We start from the raw sequence: 17,102 nt of genomic DNA on the forward strand, positions 1-17,102 counted from the left end.
CCTGCTTATGCCATGGTTAAGTCTGTCATGAAATTGGATGTTTTATCTGCATACGGGGGAACACTGAGCACTGCCATTGCAGCATGACCATAGAGACCAGGAATGCAAGTTCTGAAGTCCTTTTACTGGTTTACCTTAGTGACAGGGCTGGAGAGTGGCCTTGAGCAGGGAGGATGTGATAAATGCCTTCTTTCATTTTAAACTGGTCAAGAGATTGCACCCTTTTCTCTTAGATGCCAATCTTCAGAAAATTATCCTGTCTTTGATACCTCAAGGATAAGCTACTGCAATACACTCAACTGGGGCTAACTTTGAAGCTTCAGGTAGTTCACATTCTGAGTTGAGTTTTGAGCAGGGCATCTAGCAAGAGAATATTAGACCTATGCTCTGTACTGGCAGATGAGATTCAAGGTGCTGGTTATTATCCATAACATCCTACATTGTCTTGGTCTCATAGACTAACCCATGCCTCATCATGATACCTGGATTGGCAGAAACTTAATAGAGAGAGATCTTATCTAATCCATCTATTTTATCTATTTGCTTTGGGCATTTATAGATAAATGCATCACCAAGGTATCCAGCTGCCAATGTCCAAAAGTAAAGTCGGTAGTAGGGGATTTTTCAGAGCAGGCCTTTGTCTATGGCAGGGGTTCTCAAACTGGGGGTTGGGACCCCTCAGGGGGGGTCATGAGGTTATTACAAGGGGGGTCGTGAGCTGTCAGTCTCCACCCCAAACCCTGCTCTGCTTCCACCATTTATAATGATGTTAAATATATAAAGAAGTGTTTCTAATTTATAAGGGGGGGTCATACTCAGAGGCTTGCTATGTGAAAGGGGTCACCAGTACAAAAGTTTGAGAACCACTGGTCTATCGATTCAGTACTGCCATACAACCCCTTTTTGAGTCAGAGTAGCCCCTTTAAATGTGATATAGGACACTGAGCTTTCCCTAAACTGCAGGTTCGGACTCTGAAATCATTTAGGTTATTGAATAGATCTCCACATTTATGCCCTTTGTTCGGACTATTACATTTTGTGCTTTAGAAATATATTGTTTTCTCTTAATCTAAACATCCTAAAGCAATCACGCCTAAAGGGAGACCAAAGAAATGAATAGAATGCTTTATTAGTATATTTTAAAATTATACTTAAAACATTATTTTAAAATGTAAAACATTATCATCTTATACCGAAAATGTAGGTTTCATTTATTTTTAAAAGCACAAACCCTAGTGTCATTATAATTGTTTTTATGAAATCAGTACCAAATATTTGGAAACAGCACTTGTTTGTGTTTAAACATTTCCCCCTGCTGTGTTTGCAACCTAAACACTGCTGCACAGAACAGGGTGAAACTAACTACTTTATAAATAAACTCACTAGCTTGTTTGAGAGAAATGTACACAGGAACAAAGGAGCATAAACAACCACCAGCCAGTCAGGCTTTTACAGTCCTTTCGGTCGGAATAATCTCAGGCAAGCTAAGTGAGGACATTTATTTTTTATTATTATTTACATCTGATTGTTAACCTGTCAGTGCCCGTTTAATTTTATGGAGGCAATTGCACATCTTGGCCACTGAGAGTCTCCCTCCCCCTTTGTCTCCCGGAGAAACTGACGCTGCGTGGAAGCCCAGCTTGAGGGAGCGGGGAATACTGGGGACCGTACAAAGCCATCTCAGCACTGGGAGTATGAACCAAAAGCGCTAGACAAAGAGCAAAGGGTTGGCAGGACTCTCATCAACAGCTAAGGAGATTCCTCCACCTCTCCGGCAGCAGCATCCCCACACAGCCAGGGGCGCGTTACAGGCAGTCCCCCCCCCCCCCCCTCCCCCCCTTCCCCCTTTCTTTCATTTGCAAAAATTGCTACCGAAAGGGGGTGGGGGAAGCCAACAAATCAACCCAACGTGGCGGTTTTTCCGCCCCTACCGATCGCGTCTTTGATTGGCCGCTTAGGCTCTTTCCCCGCCCCAGTAGGCAGTGGCGGCGGCTGGGTCTCCCTGCTGCTGGGTCGGGACTGGAGCGTGGCTGGAGTTTGTGTGAGCGGGGCGCTGGCCGGGCGAGGAGGCGGCGGCGGCAGGGGCGCGGGGAGCTGAGCGGGGCAGGCTCTGAGCAGCGGCCGCTACTGAGCCAGCCCGGAGCTGCGCTTGGGGCTGCCGTCTCTCGTTCTCATCCACCGGGCAGAGCTGCGGGAGTGCCCGCCCCGGCCCCCAGTCTGCACGGAGCGCCCTGCCCTGGGGGAGGTGCGGGGCTCACCTGGATTTATTCGCCCGCGCGCTGGCTGTGTGCATCGGCGGGGCAGTGCCCGCTGCCAGCAAGCCCTGCCCGTGCACGGCCGGGGAGAGGGCTGCCCGGCTTTCGCTCCCTCCTCTGCCGAGCGGGACGCTCGCCCAGCGGGATCCATGGCTAGCGGGGCTGTGGAGCCGGTCTATGGACTTTCTGAAGACGAAGTAAGTCACTGGGGGTTGTGACCCTCTATCCCCCGGTCCCGGCTCGCTGCTCGGAGGGGCCCGGCAGGAACGCCCTTGCACCGGCCCCGGGGCTGTCCGCACAGCGCTGGCTGGGAGGAAGCTGTAATGCGACTCGCGGACACCCAGCCGGGAAGGGCGCTCGCGCGGGGGCCCCGGCGGGCAGCGAATCGCTGGGACGGGTGCCCCGTGGGTAGCAGAGCCCGGCTCCCCGCCTGCAGGGTCCCTGGCTCCGGGGAGAGCCCCGGCGCCTCCTCCCCCCACTGCGCTCCCTTAAGGGCGAGGGTCGGGCAGGGAGACGGAGCGTAGCTTCCCACCCATTGCCGCTGGCCCCCGGGAAGCCGGGGCGGCGCTGGGCGAAGGCTGAGGAGCCCTTCGCAGCGCGCTGCCGGCAGGTGCTGTGAGGCCGGGGGCAGGGCGACCTTTGGTTGGCCACGGTCTCTGCTGCAGGGCTGGAGCTCGGGGCGGGGGCGGGGAACCCGCTGGGCCCTCGCGGTAAAGTCCCCGGCTTGGGTCCCCGCGGGTGGGAACGCCGGGAGCACCGGTGTGTGCGAGCCGCGGGGCGGCGACTCCGCAACCCGTGCTGCATTACTCAGCACGCAGGTATTTCCTAGCCTCGTGAACGGGCTGAGGTGCCGGCAGCGGCAGCCTCGCTGGGGTTCCCCTTCTCCTCCCCCCCCTTGGGGAGGGAGCGTGGAGACTGCGTGGGGTTTGACAACGGCATGGCCGGGGGCTGGCAGAGCCATTGTCAGCCTCCGCGCTGGGTTTAAACGGGGTTCACGGGAAGGAAGGTATTGTGTGCGATCAGTGCCGACTGCAGCTTCTGGCTGTGTCCGAGCAATCGGTATGTCTGCAAGTGTGACTGTAGGTCACCGGGCACACCCTCTGTGTGTGTGTGTGTGTGTGTGTGTGTGTAATATCGATTTACTTCATAATAATGGATGTGTGAGGTGCCTACGTAAATTATCTTTATCTGGCAGTGAGGCCACAGTTCAGAGAAATTTTTATTTTTAAACATATAGAACCTCCAATCTGCTCTCTTGCATAAAGCCCATAACTGTTAGTGTTTAGAGCCAAAGAGCAGGCAGTGTCTTTATTTTACGAACATACTTACCATGCACATATACATTGTCTCCAACTCCTGTGCCCTCACTTTGTTGCTTGACTTCATTATAAACTCTTCTGGGCAACGTCTGCCTCTGCTTGTGTAGCACCTAACACAATAGGGCCCTGATCCTGACAGCCTCTTGAGTGCTGTGTACAGTATAATTAGGTACAGCATAAATTTGTTGGGGTATGGCCCCTGTATTTTTATTTGCCTGTAAAGACATGCGGCACTATATATATTATATCTTGGACATTTCAGTTATGTTGTACAGACACTCTTTATGCCATTGTAGTGTTACCTAGGCCTGCCTTGTTCTTTTTCTCTTATCTGATCTTTCACCTTGTCAGTAGAAAGGAGGCAGTGTCCCCCAGAAAGTGGCAAGATGCAGACATTCGGGAACAAAGAACCAGGCTTCAGGCTGAGGTATTGTAGGTGGAAAGACAGCTGCTGTTCCCAAGTCTTATTTAAGGTCTCTCTGAACACAGTGTAGGAATACACATTGCTCAGGAACTAAATACATTTTGTTATATATAATGAATGAGACTAGATGTTTGGGTTGCATGCAAAGTGTTTTATATCTGGGAGCTAGTGTCAAAGTCTGACTTGTGTTTAATGGTGTAATGCAGATGGAGCTTGATTGTCTTATCAGTCCTGTTGGTTAGCCAAATTATGTAGTGTATGCTAGTTTTATTAACTAGTGCCTTGTGTAGAAACATGGGTGGTGCTAAAAAAATAGAACCTTTGCAGACAGAATAATCCATTATACTGCATCTGATTGGAGACCGCATTGTTGAGATGCTGTGTGTGGTGAAGAATAGTTACCTTTGGTGAGTTTGCATAGTGGTCAATATAACAAATACCCAAACAAAGGTTGACATGCTATATTAATAAACTCTTCCAATTTCATGTGTCTTCTTAGTGTCAACTTTAATGTTGCCACAGGCCAGCATCTTGAGAACCAAGGAAGTAGATATGATGGGCATCATAGCAGGAGATTAAGTGTAAATGCTGTTAAACTACTCCAGTTCTTATTGAAACTGACTGTTGTACTCAAATTGAATCAAATCTAGGTGACTACATTATTGAATTCAAACTAGATAGGATCCTTTGTGTGTGGGTATTGGAGTGTTGATGATTATTTGGTTTATAAAGCTGTGAAAGCGAACGGGTAAAAACAAGTTTTGTACAAACGTGGGGAAGAGAGAATGCGTTAGAATGGGTTTAGCTGTTCAAATGATTAAGATGAAGACAAAATTGGAGTCTCTCTGCAATTCCTTTCCTCCCTCATCTGGCTTTATAAACCTTCTTCATGTACTCTTCAATAGCAATCTTGGCTACATGTGAATTCTCAGGAACAAAATACAGTGGAAGCTCAATCTAACGAACTCTCAGCATGTCTCCTTGTTTTATTGACTGGGATCATCGGAACACTTCTAATGTCACCCAAGCAGATCAGATAACCAGGATTCTATTGTAGTATGAACTGTAAAAGGCTCAGAATCCTGCATTGACATAGGCCTGTTACTGTAATGGTTGAGGGCTTTAATAAGCTGAAGAAACAACTAGGGCAACTGCTGTATCCTGCAATACTTTGCCACATCATGGAGGTTTGGGGCATTCGTGTCTCAGAAGATCCTAGCAAATGTATAGCTGTCAAGAGAACTGAGGGAGAGCTTTTTCCCTTTGATACTAGTGCTTGTAAAAGGTGTTGGGTTTTTTTCATTTTATGCACAGAACGTATATGGCCTATACAGTGGAAATGCAGGCTTCCCATTCTCCTTCACCTGAGTAACTCAACCCTGAGTTGGAGGGAAGGAGAGGAAACAAGTTCCCAGTCAGGATTAGAGACCCATTGTGCTATAGGAAGACATGGTCCCTGTCCCAAGGAGTTTACAATCCAAGAAAACAAGTACATCCCTCCTGCCCTCCGGAGGCCAATCTAATATTGTTACATTTTATGTATGAGCTTCCTATGCCTACTATGTCTCTGGCCCCTCTTCTAAGGCTGTTCCATCATTGCTGGCACAAATGCAGTGATGTTTGTGGTAGGCATGCTTGTCCATTGGGAACTGGACTGAGATTACCAGTTTGCTGCATGTGATGGCTGCTTAGTAGCCTACATGGGTAATAACTTTCCATTGCTACTGCCGTGGGCTGGTTTTGAACCGTAATCTGGAGGTGAAAGAACCCATATCTCTCAAACCATCTGGTCTTCTGCAGACTTATTTTAGATCACAACTAGTTTTTAATTCTGTTCAAAGAAGACTTGTTTTGTTACACTGTTGGTGTGTATTTAGATGTTTAGTATCCATTCTAGACCCTATGTGCTTACTAATTGAAATAATTCATTTAAAAAATTAAGTTTCATGCATTTCATGACTGCCCACATAAATAACAATGCAACTTGAAAATAGTTAAGCACAAACTTAACTTCTATTCATATGTAAAGTCCTATGGTGTCAGTAGGACTATTTGCATGACTAAAGTGAAGCATGTGCTTGAGTATTTGCAAGATTTGGGCTTAAATTACAGCCCTTGGATAGTACCCACAATTTTCTACAGGTCTCTCTCATACAGAAGTGTTTGTCTTCAAAGAATTTGATATGCATTTATTATATTCAGGTTTTTTGTTTGTTTGTTTCCTCAACTGTACAAATAAACATGCACTTAATGTCACAACTCATTAAATAAGCAGAACTTGCTGTTCACTGTAAATAATTTTAAAATGTATAGTTGGTAGTTACACATAAACACATTCTACAGATTCTTTATATATAGTAAAGTATTTGGGTATTGATATAAGGATAATACTCTGGTGGGAGCTTTATCTATAGCTAAAAAATGCTAGTCCTTGGTATTGTCAGAACAATACTTCAGATTTTCCATCTTGAGTATACTTTCTCTCTTCCACTCTGCGCTGCATGCCTTTATTGTAGAGTCTTCATTTGTGCGATTTCCATTCAAGTGGGAGCTCCTGGTATGGAATAAGAACCAGAGATCTTCTTTGCTGGTTTGAGGGAGCTGAGGCAGAGAGAGTGCAAAACTGTGGACAACAGTCTAGGTGGAAAAAGAAGACGGATATGTCTGCACTTGGCAGCATATAGAGTACAGACACTGCATGCCCATGCTTCTGAACCCCCAGGTAAATACTTTAGGCATGTAGACAGTCATGTAAGCAATTCTTCCCATTTGTACAGTGCTATACACCACACTGACAAGTGTGGACACAATCTGCCTTTCTCTGTGGTGTATAGCTACACATGTAGCGTCTGTATTCTATCCACTACTATAAGGGTAGACATAGCATATGTGGGCTTCTATTACGGTCCTCTGTTTCCTTGCCCATGTGCCTTCAAGGCTGAAGTATGTACTCAAATTGTGCAGGAAGCCTAATTTGCAAATACTGCTACCCAGCCAATCAGTCTGTTGTTACAGTGTTAGTATATTAACATCTTGATATTTTTTCCCCCACTGGAGGACAGAGTGTTGCCCTTTGTTGAATCTGTGCAACTCGCTTTTAATTTAATACATTTTGAGTTTAGTTACATGAGCATAGCCCAAAGAACAATTTAACTTTCTTTCATGTTCTTTCTCCCAAGCATATCTTTGCAAAGATCAGATTTTACAGCTCCTTATTCCAGTAAATAAGAAAAAATATATTTGGAGAATAAGCTCCATCAAACACACAAAAGCTATAGCAAAAGAAAATCCTATCTTCTGATTTTTTCTTTATGTATTTGCATAGTTTGTAGCCTTGAACATTTTCCCTGCCTTTGTGGTGTGCCTCCCCTACCAGTCAAGGGTTTTTTCCTTTTTTTCAGATTAGAAATAACTTGCACAGTTTTTGAGTCCCTCCTTAGTTTGTACAGTATAACGTGCTGACATAAGTTACCTCTTCAGTTGCTTTGTGATGCACTGTGAACTGTCACAGAGGAATTTGTGTGTGGAAATTACTCTGTCTCAAGAGACAACAAAGATGAAACAAAATAGCTCAAGTGATAGTCATCACTATACACCAGTGGTTCCCAAACTGGGGTTCGTAAAATGTTACAGGGGGTTCTCGGGGGGGGGTGAGGGGGGGAGGGGAGAGGGCGGAGGAGGCGGGGAAATTCCCTAATGGCGGACAGAGCTGTCCCTAGGGACTCTGGGCAGTAGGGTGACCAGATAGCAAGTGTGAAAAATCGGGATGGGGGTGGGGAGTATTAGGAGCCCATATATATATATTTTTTTTTAAAAAGCCCCAAATATCGGGACTGTCCCTATAAAATCAGGACATCTGGTCACCCTACTGGGCAGCACGGGGCCAGCAGCCTGGAGCCCCTGGGCTTCCAAGAGCTAAGCAGATCAAAGCAAGCCTATCTATCACACTGAGGAGATTTAAACTTCAAGACTCCTTATAAGAAATGGAAAGGGAGGTGTATATATTTTGCTGTTTTTAAAATTAAATAGGCAGCTAGTATTGTTTTGAAAATTATTATGAAGAACAAGTTTAAGCTTTGTTGTAACGTGTGTTGTTTGCCTGGACTGCTCAAGACCTGAATGCTTGTGTAGGAGGAACTCTTTGAGTTGTCTTCTTAAATACCTTCATGCTGTTTCACATCTGATACTCCTTGATGAAACATAAGAGCCTTGTCTTATAACAAAGGTTATTCAAAGCGATACCAGCTATGAACGTGAGATCTTGGAAGAGTATTGCTGTTTTCATACAGTAATAATACTGTAATGCTAAATAATAATAAAGAATAGTGTGTAATAAGCATGTCATAAAAACAAATTCTATATTTCCAAGATCACTGCTTTTATCATTTATACTCTGGTAAAGGAGAAAATCCCTGGAAATATTCATTTTGATGAGGGGGTTCGCAAGATGACATTTTAATGAAAGGGGTTCACAAGTTGTTAAAGTTTGAGAACCATTGCTATACACTGATATCCCCTCCCTCATTAATTCTCATGCAGTAGACTAGGTCAAGTAAGTATGTGTTAAATAGACATTAGCTTGGATTTGAAGTACTAAAAGAACCTTTGTGGCACTGCAACATTTTTGAATAAGCAATAATATAGCATTTAGAAATGAAACCAGAGAACTTAAAATGTTATGGGAAGTGATACTAGTTGACTATATCTCTATCTTAGAGTCTGCAACGTCCAATTAGAGTAAATTTTAACAAGTCAAGCTGAAATTTTAGGTGACTTCTGTGATTTTGATGCAGTGTTAACAATAAATATAACTCCTATAAGATTCTCTCTGGTGGTAGATTGTATCACAGATGATGCATGTGGGAAGTGAGGTTGGCTTTTGGCATGTTATGTTTGGCTGTTCCTGATGGAGTTCTATTGTTCTGGAGCAATCTCCCTTGCGAAACCACTTGCTTGTGCTGTAGAGCATCATTTGTACTGCTAACAAATGTGAGCTGCACAGGTTTCAATGGGATTATGGTATGTAGTCTGTAACATTCCCAAAGAAGAAACGATTACTGCAGGTTTCTTAAATGTATTTAAACCAGGCTATTAGTATCACGATCTCCGTTGGATCCTGAGGACTTCTTGTTTTTTCTCTTTCTGTGGCTGATACTGGAACAGCAGTTTTGCTTTAAATTCCTAGTTTCACTTCCTCGAATACATTTGCTTACTCCTACTCCAAAGGTGAATTTCTCCACCCTCTGGTCCCATGTCCCTTTCTTATTTTAGAGAGGGTCAGGCACACATGAGAGTTGCACCAAAACAGCTGGGAGACTTTCTTTTTGATACAGAAAAGGGAAAATCAGAACTGGTTGTGAAGTAAGTGTGTGTAATTTTGTGTGCGTTTTTAGAGATGAGTCTGAATCAAAAAGCCAGATCTGAAGAGTTCAGATCTTGAGCCGAACCTTTGAGATCTTCAGGAGCGATAAGCCCACACTGATCTTTTTAAAAACCAAGACTCCAACTTGGATTTTGTGTGGGGTTTCCAAAACCACCTAAGTCAATTAGTGCTTTTGAAAATCCCTTTCTTAATTTACATTGAGGTGAGAAAACACCTGACTGATTGGAAGATTTTCTGTCTCAAAATTTTTAAGTCGCATATGCAATCTCTTGAAAATGTAAAAAATAAATACACCTCTACCCTGATATAATGCTGTCCTCAGGAGCCAAAAAACTTACTGCGTTATATTGAACTTGCTTTGATCCGCCAGAGTGCTGCTTTACCGCATTATATCTGAATTCCTGTTATATCGGGTTGCGTTATATTGGGGTAGAGGTGTATAATCAGACACTTATCTATGATTTGTCTTCCTACCGTTTCTGAATAGTCTATGATAAAAACAAACTTTTGAAGTTAGTCAAGACACAAACAATATGCTAGTTATAAGCAACCGAAAACATAATTGCACAACAATTAATTTTTCTGTCTTTGGACAAGCATTAAGTGAGTTTCAGTGGAAGATTTTCTAAACCTTTTTTGATTTCTCTTTGTGATACTATTTTACTGTAAACTAGATTCCTAACACAGTGTCTAATAACCTTCCACCAGATATGATGTAAAATTCTATGTTCAGATTACAAAGTTGAGATAAAGAAGCATTCTCTCTTTTGAAGCTAAAATATAAAGATGTGTTTTAGGTTGAATCTATCGGGTATACTGCTATTAAACCCTTTTGTGGGGCATTAGTAATGAAATGAGGCCAGTAAAAATTCTCACATGCCAGTCAAAATCTTCTTTAAACCTAGTGAGTTTTGTCATTTATCATTTAATACTTATGGGGCCAGATCCTCAGCTGGTGTAAATTTCCATAGGTCCACTGAAGCCATAACTATTTACATCAGTTGAGGATCTGCCCAATGGCGTTTAAAGATTGATGAGCATTGATGTTGTCAATGGGCTGCCTTCACGGTGTGGCTAAACTTAAAGATTATCTGCTATAGAGATTGGCAGCCTAACTTGCAATCCTAGAAACAGGGATGCTTGTTTACTACACAAATATAGTAAGCTGTTTTTAAAAGCTGTGTACAGCTTTTAATATTTTTTAAACAGCATCTTTAACTGTAATATTTGTCAACTGTTTTGAATAGTAAAACGTTGAAATGCCATTCTGCTGAAAGAAAACTTAAAAAAAATGACTGGTGTATATAACAAATGCAATAAACTGCTAAATAACTGAAGATTTCACCATTATTAGGCAAGAAAGACAAAAGTTAGTGTTCCCGTCTTATTGGAACACTCTGGTGCTATATAATTATTCTGTGCTGTATTCAACAGTCTGTGTCTTGAATATACTTGCAGCACAAACACTAAAACAGACTATATAGCTGTGGCTTCCAAAATAGCCTAAGAGATTTGGACACCTAATTATCATAAAAAGAATGGTATCTACATTGCACTGTAACAATCCCACCATCACAGGTTGACTAGCCCCTTAAAAGTGAGCAGGGTCTAGTGCACCTATGACTGATCATCTGCTGCCTAATTGGGCTTAAGGGAAAGCACCTGGGCCTGATAAAGGGGGAAACAGGGAGAGGAAGCTGTGGCAGTTTACATTGACCTAACCCATGAGTAGACCAGGTCTTAGAGGCTTGTGCTATTCTCTATTTGGAGTTGTTTTTCTGGTTAAGAGCACAGCAACTTGGCTGTATCTTTTCTATGCCTAATGATAGGACCTAATTGCAGTGGGAACAGTGACCCATAATTAAAAAATGGACTGGAGGCTCTCTTCAAAATAAAATAAACTACAAAAAAAGAAAATAAAACTAAAACATTTTAAGAGACCAAAATATGGAAAATTCCATCTTAAGCCTGGGGCAAATGCTAAGTATTTTAGAAAGGTATGAGTGTGCAAAGGCAGGGAGGTTGGTAACCTCTCTGAGACATCACAGCCAATGATGCTATTCTTAGTTTACAGTCACTTGCAATTGTTGGAGATATGTACCATACAAAAAGGCCAGTTATGTTACTGTAACTGCATACATATTCCTCCTCCCCACTTTGGGTACTGTACAGAGTTTTGATTAGTAAAATAGAGAACTGACCCTTGCATCAAGATCTTGTGAAGAGTATTAGCTGCATTAGATGTTTGCATTTAATAAGCAACTGGCACTATTATGAGTGTCAAGGATGTAAGTAATTACATATGTTTATTGTCTTGCTGTGACTTAATAACAAAATTACTGGGTTGCAGTTGTCTGTGTAGTACAGTAATTTTGGATTTTTTTTTTTAAAGGCTTGCCTTTAAACCTGCTTTTAATGAGTAATTGGTGTGTACTTGATATCCGCAGCACTAGCAAATAAAGTACTAGCTTAAAGTATTGTAAAGTAGTGTAGTTTGTTGCATTAAAATGTGGGTTTTGTGGTCTGGCCAACAATGTCTTTTACTACAGTGGAAAAAATAGGCTGTCTTGTACATTCTCTTGAATGCTGGCAAAGTATTGTGCTGGATCTCTGCAGCAGTTTCAGTAACACTACTAAGGTGCTTGTGAAACAGAGCTTAGCTTCTCCATCTCTTCCATTTGTCTCTTGGTACAAAATTGATTCAAGCGTCATTTCATGGACTGGCCGTTGGAGGGCACTGCCTAATGGTAGATGAAAGTGATCCCTTCTATCATTGTGCATCATTACGGCTGTCTTGAAAAAGAAACCTTGGCATCCTGTGTAACAGCCCAACGTAATTCTAGGGAGGCATCAGGCTTCTTGATATTATGAACATGGTTCTGTGAGGCTGTAGCTACTTAATAAGCCTGTGCTATGCAGTTTTCTTTTTGAGCTGCTATACCCAGTCAGAAATTGAGTGAAATTTGGCTAGAGTTTTCAGAGGGGAAGCAATAGGGGTGGGCTTTCGGATGTTGGAAGAAGCAAGTATCGGGGGTAGCCGTGTTAGTCTGTATCTACAAAAACAACAAGGAGTCTGGTGGCACCTTAAAGACTAACAGATTTATTTGGGCATAAGCTTTTGTGGGTAAAAACCTCACTTTTATGCTATGCATCCGAAGAAGTGAGGTTTTTACCCACGAAAGCTTATGCCCAAATAAATCTGTTAGTCTTTAAGGTGCCACCAGATTCCTTGTTGTTGTTGGAAGAAGCAGTATCACAGTCTTAGGAGGTGATTGGCATCTGCAAGTGTGAGGGCTTCACAGGGCATAGCCCCTGCCTCTTGTAGCCTGGATGTAGCTCCTCCTTGACTATAGACTATCTGTATTACAGACTTGATGCATCTTCTCAAGGGAGCTGTGTCAGGGATTGTGGGATAGGTGCAACAATCCACGGGTCTCGGCCACACTGTTGCAGTGCTGCATCTGAAGCTAACAGATACATGCAACAACTATTCACAAAGTCCTGGTGCAAGAAGAAATGGTGGAGTATTATCTAGTGTAGATGAAACCTTGGATTTCAAGTGAGCCACTTGCATGAGCTGATACCTGAAGCCAGGTTTAGCCCTGCTGACTGATTTAAATTAGAAGAAGATGGGAATTTAGTAAACTTGAGAACAGTAGAACCTCAGAGTTACAAACACCAGAGTTGTGAACTGACCAGTCAACCACACATCTCATTCGGAACCAGAAGTATGCAATCAGGCAACAGCAGAGACAAACAGAATACTGTACTGTTTTTTGTTTACATTTAAACTACTTAAAAAGAAAAAAAAAGTATAGCAGTATTTTTCTCCAGCGTAGTAAAGTTTCAAAACTGTATTAAGTCAATGTTTGGTTGTAAACTTTTGAAAGAACAACCATAATGTTGTGTTCAGAGTTCTGAACATTTCAGAGTTATGAACAACCTCCATTCCTGAGGTGTTCATAACTCTGAGGTTCTACTGTAATACAGAACCGTTTGAGGCTTAGGGCTTAAACAAGATTTGTAAGGGATGTAAACTGGATTTTTTGTAAGTAGATTTGAAATCTCCTGCCCTCCAAACCACAGCGAGCTCTGGATACGTGATACTTTGCATTGTAACAGCTGGGGGGCAATAATAAATCATAGGAGCAAAACCAGAGATCTAGTCTTTCCAACAGAATCATTTTACCCTGTATGAAGCTTATACAGGGTAAACTCATAAATTGTTTGCCCTCTATAACACTGGTAGAGATAGATGCACAATGGTTTCCTTGACCCATTCAGAGCTTCTACGTTCTCTTTTTTTGCAACCTATGGAGTAAATCCTACTAACTTTTGGTTCCTTTTTTCTCTCTGGCTTTCATTCATACTTCCTTGTAAATGTTAATTTTTAATGGCTTTGCGTAAGAAGATATTACTACAGCAGCAAAACAAATGTCATCAGATAGCCCTGTGCCATGTGACAGAAACAAGTGCAATTCTGTAAACATTCCAGTTCAAGAATGTGATTGTATACCAGGAAAGAAGAACACAGTTCTACTGCTGATCACTGCAACTCAGTTTCGTGTTTACCATCAGCTGGAATTAAGAAGTGTGTGGCTTTCAAAAGCCTGCAACCCACTGTCCTACTGACTTTGATATTGTAGCTTTTTGATAATAAAAGCTAAGGTATGTGTGATGGGTTGGATCACAGAAACCCCCTTGGGACTGCCAACTGATGTGCTGAGACTACTTCTAACCTGTTTTCCTTGGCAGCTTGGGACTCCAGAACCTTGCCTGTTCGAGCCAGATGTGGTAGCCTGCTACAAACCCAGACCGAGGTCTGAACAAGTCCTCCAAAAGCTGTAGGCTTAACTGAAAACAGCTTAAGAAGTGTTACTGTCTCCAGCACTCAGATACCTAACTTCCAATGGGGTCTAAACCCCAAATAAATCCGTTTTACCCTGTATGAAGCTTTTACAGGGTAAACTCATAAATTGTTTGCCCTCTATAACACTGGTAGAGATAGATGCACAATGGTTTCCCTCCCACCCCCCGCCCCAGTATTAATACATATTCTGGGTTAATTAGTAAAAAGTGATTTTATTCAATATAAAAAGTAGGATTTAAGTGGTTCCAAGTAATAACAGTGAATTACAGAATAAAGTGAATTACCAAGCAAAATAAAATAAAACACGCAAGTCTAAACCTAATACTGTAAGACAGCGATCACAGATGAAATCTCACCCTCAGGTGTTTCAGTAAGCTTCTATCATGGGCTGGATGCTTTCCCAGTCTGGGCCCAATCCTTTCCCCTGGTACAGTCCTTGTTTCAGCTCCGGTGGTAGCTAGGGGATTTCTCATGACTGCAGTCCCTTTTGTTCTGTTCCACCCCCTTTAGGGTGACCAGACGTCCCAATTTTATTGGGACTGTACCGATATTTGCTTGTTCGTCCTGTGTGCCGACCGATGTGCGGTCGGGACACTGGACAAACAAGCAATTTCGCCCTCCCGGAAGGGCTCTCGCCCCACCCCCACCCCGACTCCACCCCCTCCTTCCCCCATTGGCTCCCTCCCCAAATCCCCGCCCTGGCCCCGCCTCTTCCCCAAGCACGTGGCATTCCTCCTCCGTCCCAGGCTTGCCGCCATTACAGCGACAAGCCTGGGAGGGAGGGGATGGTGGTCGGCTTCCGGTTCCTAGAGCTGGTGAGTACGGGCACCGGGTGGGCAAGGGGGCTCCTCCCACAGGAGGGAGAAGGGGTGGCTCCGGGGCTCTGGACCCCGGCAGTGGTGGGGAAGAGCGGCTCGGGGACGCACAAGTGGCCATGTAAAATTTATTGGCTCGGGGGGACCCCGGCTGGTCCTCGCCCCTGTAGGGGGGTGGTAAGGAGCAGAGTCCCGTCCCCCCCAATCTCCCTTGCCTGCCCACCCAGTGCTTCCAGCTCCAGAAACTGGAAGTTGGCCACCACCGCCCTCCCTCCAGGCTTGCGCCGGCATTACAGCTGCAAGCCTGGGCGGGAGGAGGAATACCACTCAACTGAGGAGCCAGGACGAGGGGGGAGGGGGACTCAGCTCCTTACCTGGCCTGCAGCGGCCGGTGGGACATGCTGGCGCGGGGCGGGGACGCTACCCCCCTACAGGGCAGGGCGAGGAGCTGGCCAGGGTCCCCCCCCAGCCGATAAACTTTACGTGGCCACTCGTGCGGCCCTGAGCCACTCTCCCCCGCCGCTGCTGGGTCTGGAGCCCCGCACCCCTCCCGCTCGGGTGCGCGCCCCGCGGGCCCTTCCCGGCGGGACCCCAAAAACCCCCCCCCCCCCCCCCCCCGCGTCCTGATATTTCATGTCAGTGATCTGGTCACCCTGACCCCCTTGTATATCTTTTGCATAAGGTGGGAATCCTGTGTCCCTCTCCGGGTTCCCACCCCTCCATCTAAATGGAAAAGAAACAGGTTAAAGATGGATTCCAGTTCAGGTAACATGATCACATGTCACTGTAAGACTTCAAGCCCTCATTCCTCCCAGCCTGACTTGCAGGACGGCCTGCAAGCAAACAGAGCCATCCACAGTCAATTGTCCTGGTTGATGGAAGCCATCAAGATTTCAAACCACCATTAATGGCCCACACTTTGTATAACTACAATAAGACCTCAGAGTTATATTTCATATTTCTAGTTTCAGATACAAGTGATACATTTATACAAATAGGATGACCACACACAGTAGTTTATAAGCTTTGTAATGATACCTTACAGGAGACCTTTTGCATGAAGCATATTCCAGTTACATTATATTCACACACACTAGCATATTTTCATAAAATCATAGAGTGCAATGTCACAGTATGAATTTAAAACATTTCTTGTGCAGCAAATAAATAAATTGGCTGTGGAAATAAGTAAAATGTTGATAAGGAAGTACTGTCAAGTCTGACGTGCCCAAACTCTTACTTGGTGGGTGTGGAAACTCTATTTAAAACAAACAACCAAAAAAATATAACATAAAACTCTCTGAACTGCTTGTCCCTCTAAAATGAGAGCTGCTACACAGATACAGTCCTGACTGGGCAACAAATGCAGTATATGTAATTGCAGTTTTCTCCCTGAGGTCTTGATCTTGATTCTTATGAGCTGGCAGGATATGGCTACATGCCAGATTCGTGCTTTTAGAGATCAGGATGCTTGTAAATTTTAAAACCCTACTAGTCATGAGAATGGAGGCAGGAAGCACGGAGGAGAGCACATGTGTGATTGCAAGCCAAAACCAAGCTGTTAAATCCATTTCTTTTGTCTTTCTCTTTGGATAGGTATTCCTTCTTTTAGTCTTGTGATAAAGGAAAATTAATTTTCATTTTATTGGAATTATTCACACCAGCTCACTGTCTTTATTAATATAATATATTTTATATATACACACACACACCCCACACACACACACCATGCAGGAACTAGTGTTCAATAATTTCTTGGGGGTTTTTTGTTTTGTTTTTGTTTGGTTTTTTTTAAGCTTTGGGAAAGTTCCAGTTCTAGGCTGGAGATAAACTACCATATTTCCTGTACTTTATTATTTAGCAAATTAAAAATTATCTCGATTGCACAACTTCTACTGGACTTTAAAATCTCTTCCTATGTATTATCACACCAAATAGCATTACAGGGTCTATGCATGAGAGTGAGTAGAAATAAGACTTTTAAAGCCTGGGAATCTTCTCAACAACTGAATGTGTTTGGTGGTTGTGTCATCAGA

General features: G+C 43.6%; 1 protein-coding gene across 3 annotated transcripts in view; it reads left to right on the top strand.

The window, feature by feature from the left end:
- Positions 1 to 2,048: 2,048 nt before the first annotated feature.
- Positions 2,049 to 17,102, top strand: part of NEDD4L (NEDD4 like E3 ubiquitin protein ligase) — a 337,595-nt gene continuing 322,541 nt past the window's right edge. For 2 of the 3 annotated variants that reach the window (XM_034774264.1, XM_034774265.1), the window contains exon 1: positions 2,050 to 2,452. In XM_034774264.1, coding sequence (XP_034630155.1) covers positions 2,405 to 2,452 — 48 coding nt within the window. In that variant the 5' untranslated portion in view covers positions 2,050 to 2,404. Of the gene's footprint in view, positions 2,453 to 17,102 lie in introns of all 3 variants that reach the window. The other variant, XM_034774262.1, reaches the window with a different exon arrangement.

The sequence above is a fragment of the Trachemys scripta genome, chromosome 6 (assembly GCF_013100865.1).
Source record: "Trachemys scripta elegans isolate TJP31775 chromosome 6, CAS_Tse_1.0, whole genome shotgun sequence".
Taxonomy (NCBI): domain Eukaryota; kingdom Metazoa; phylum Chordata; order Testudines; family Emydidae; genus Trachemys; species Trachemys scripta.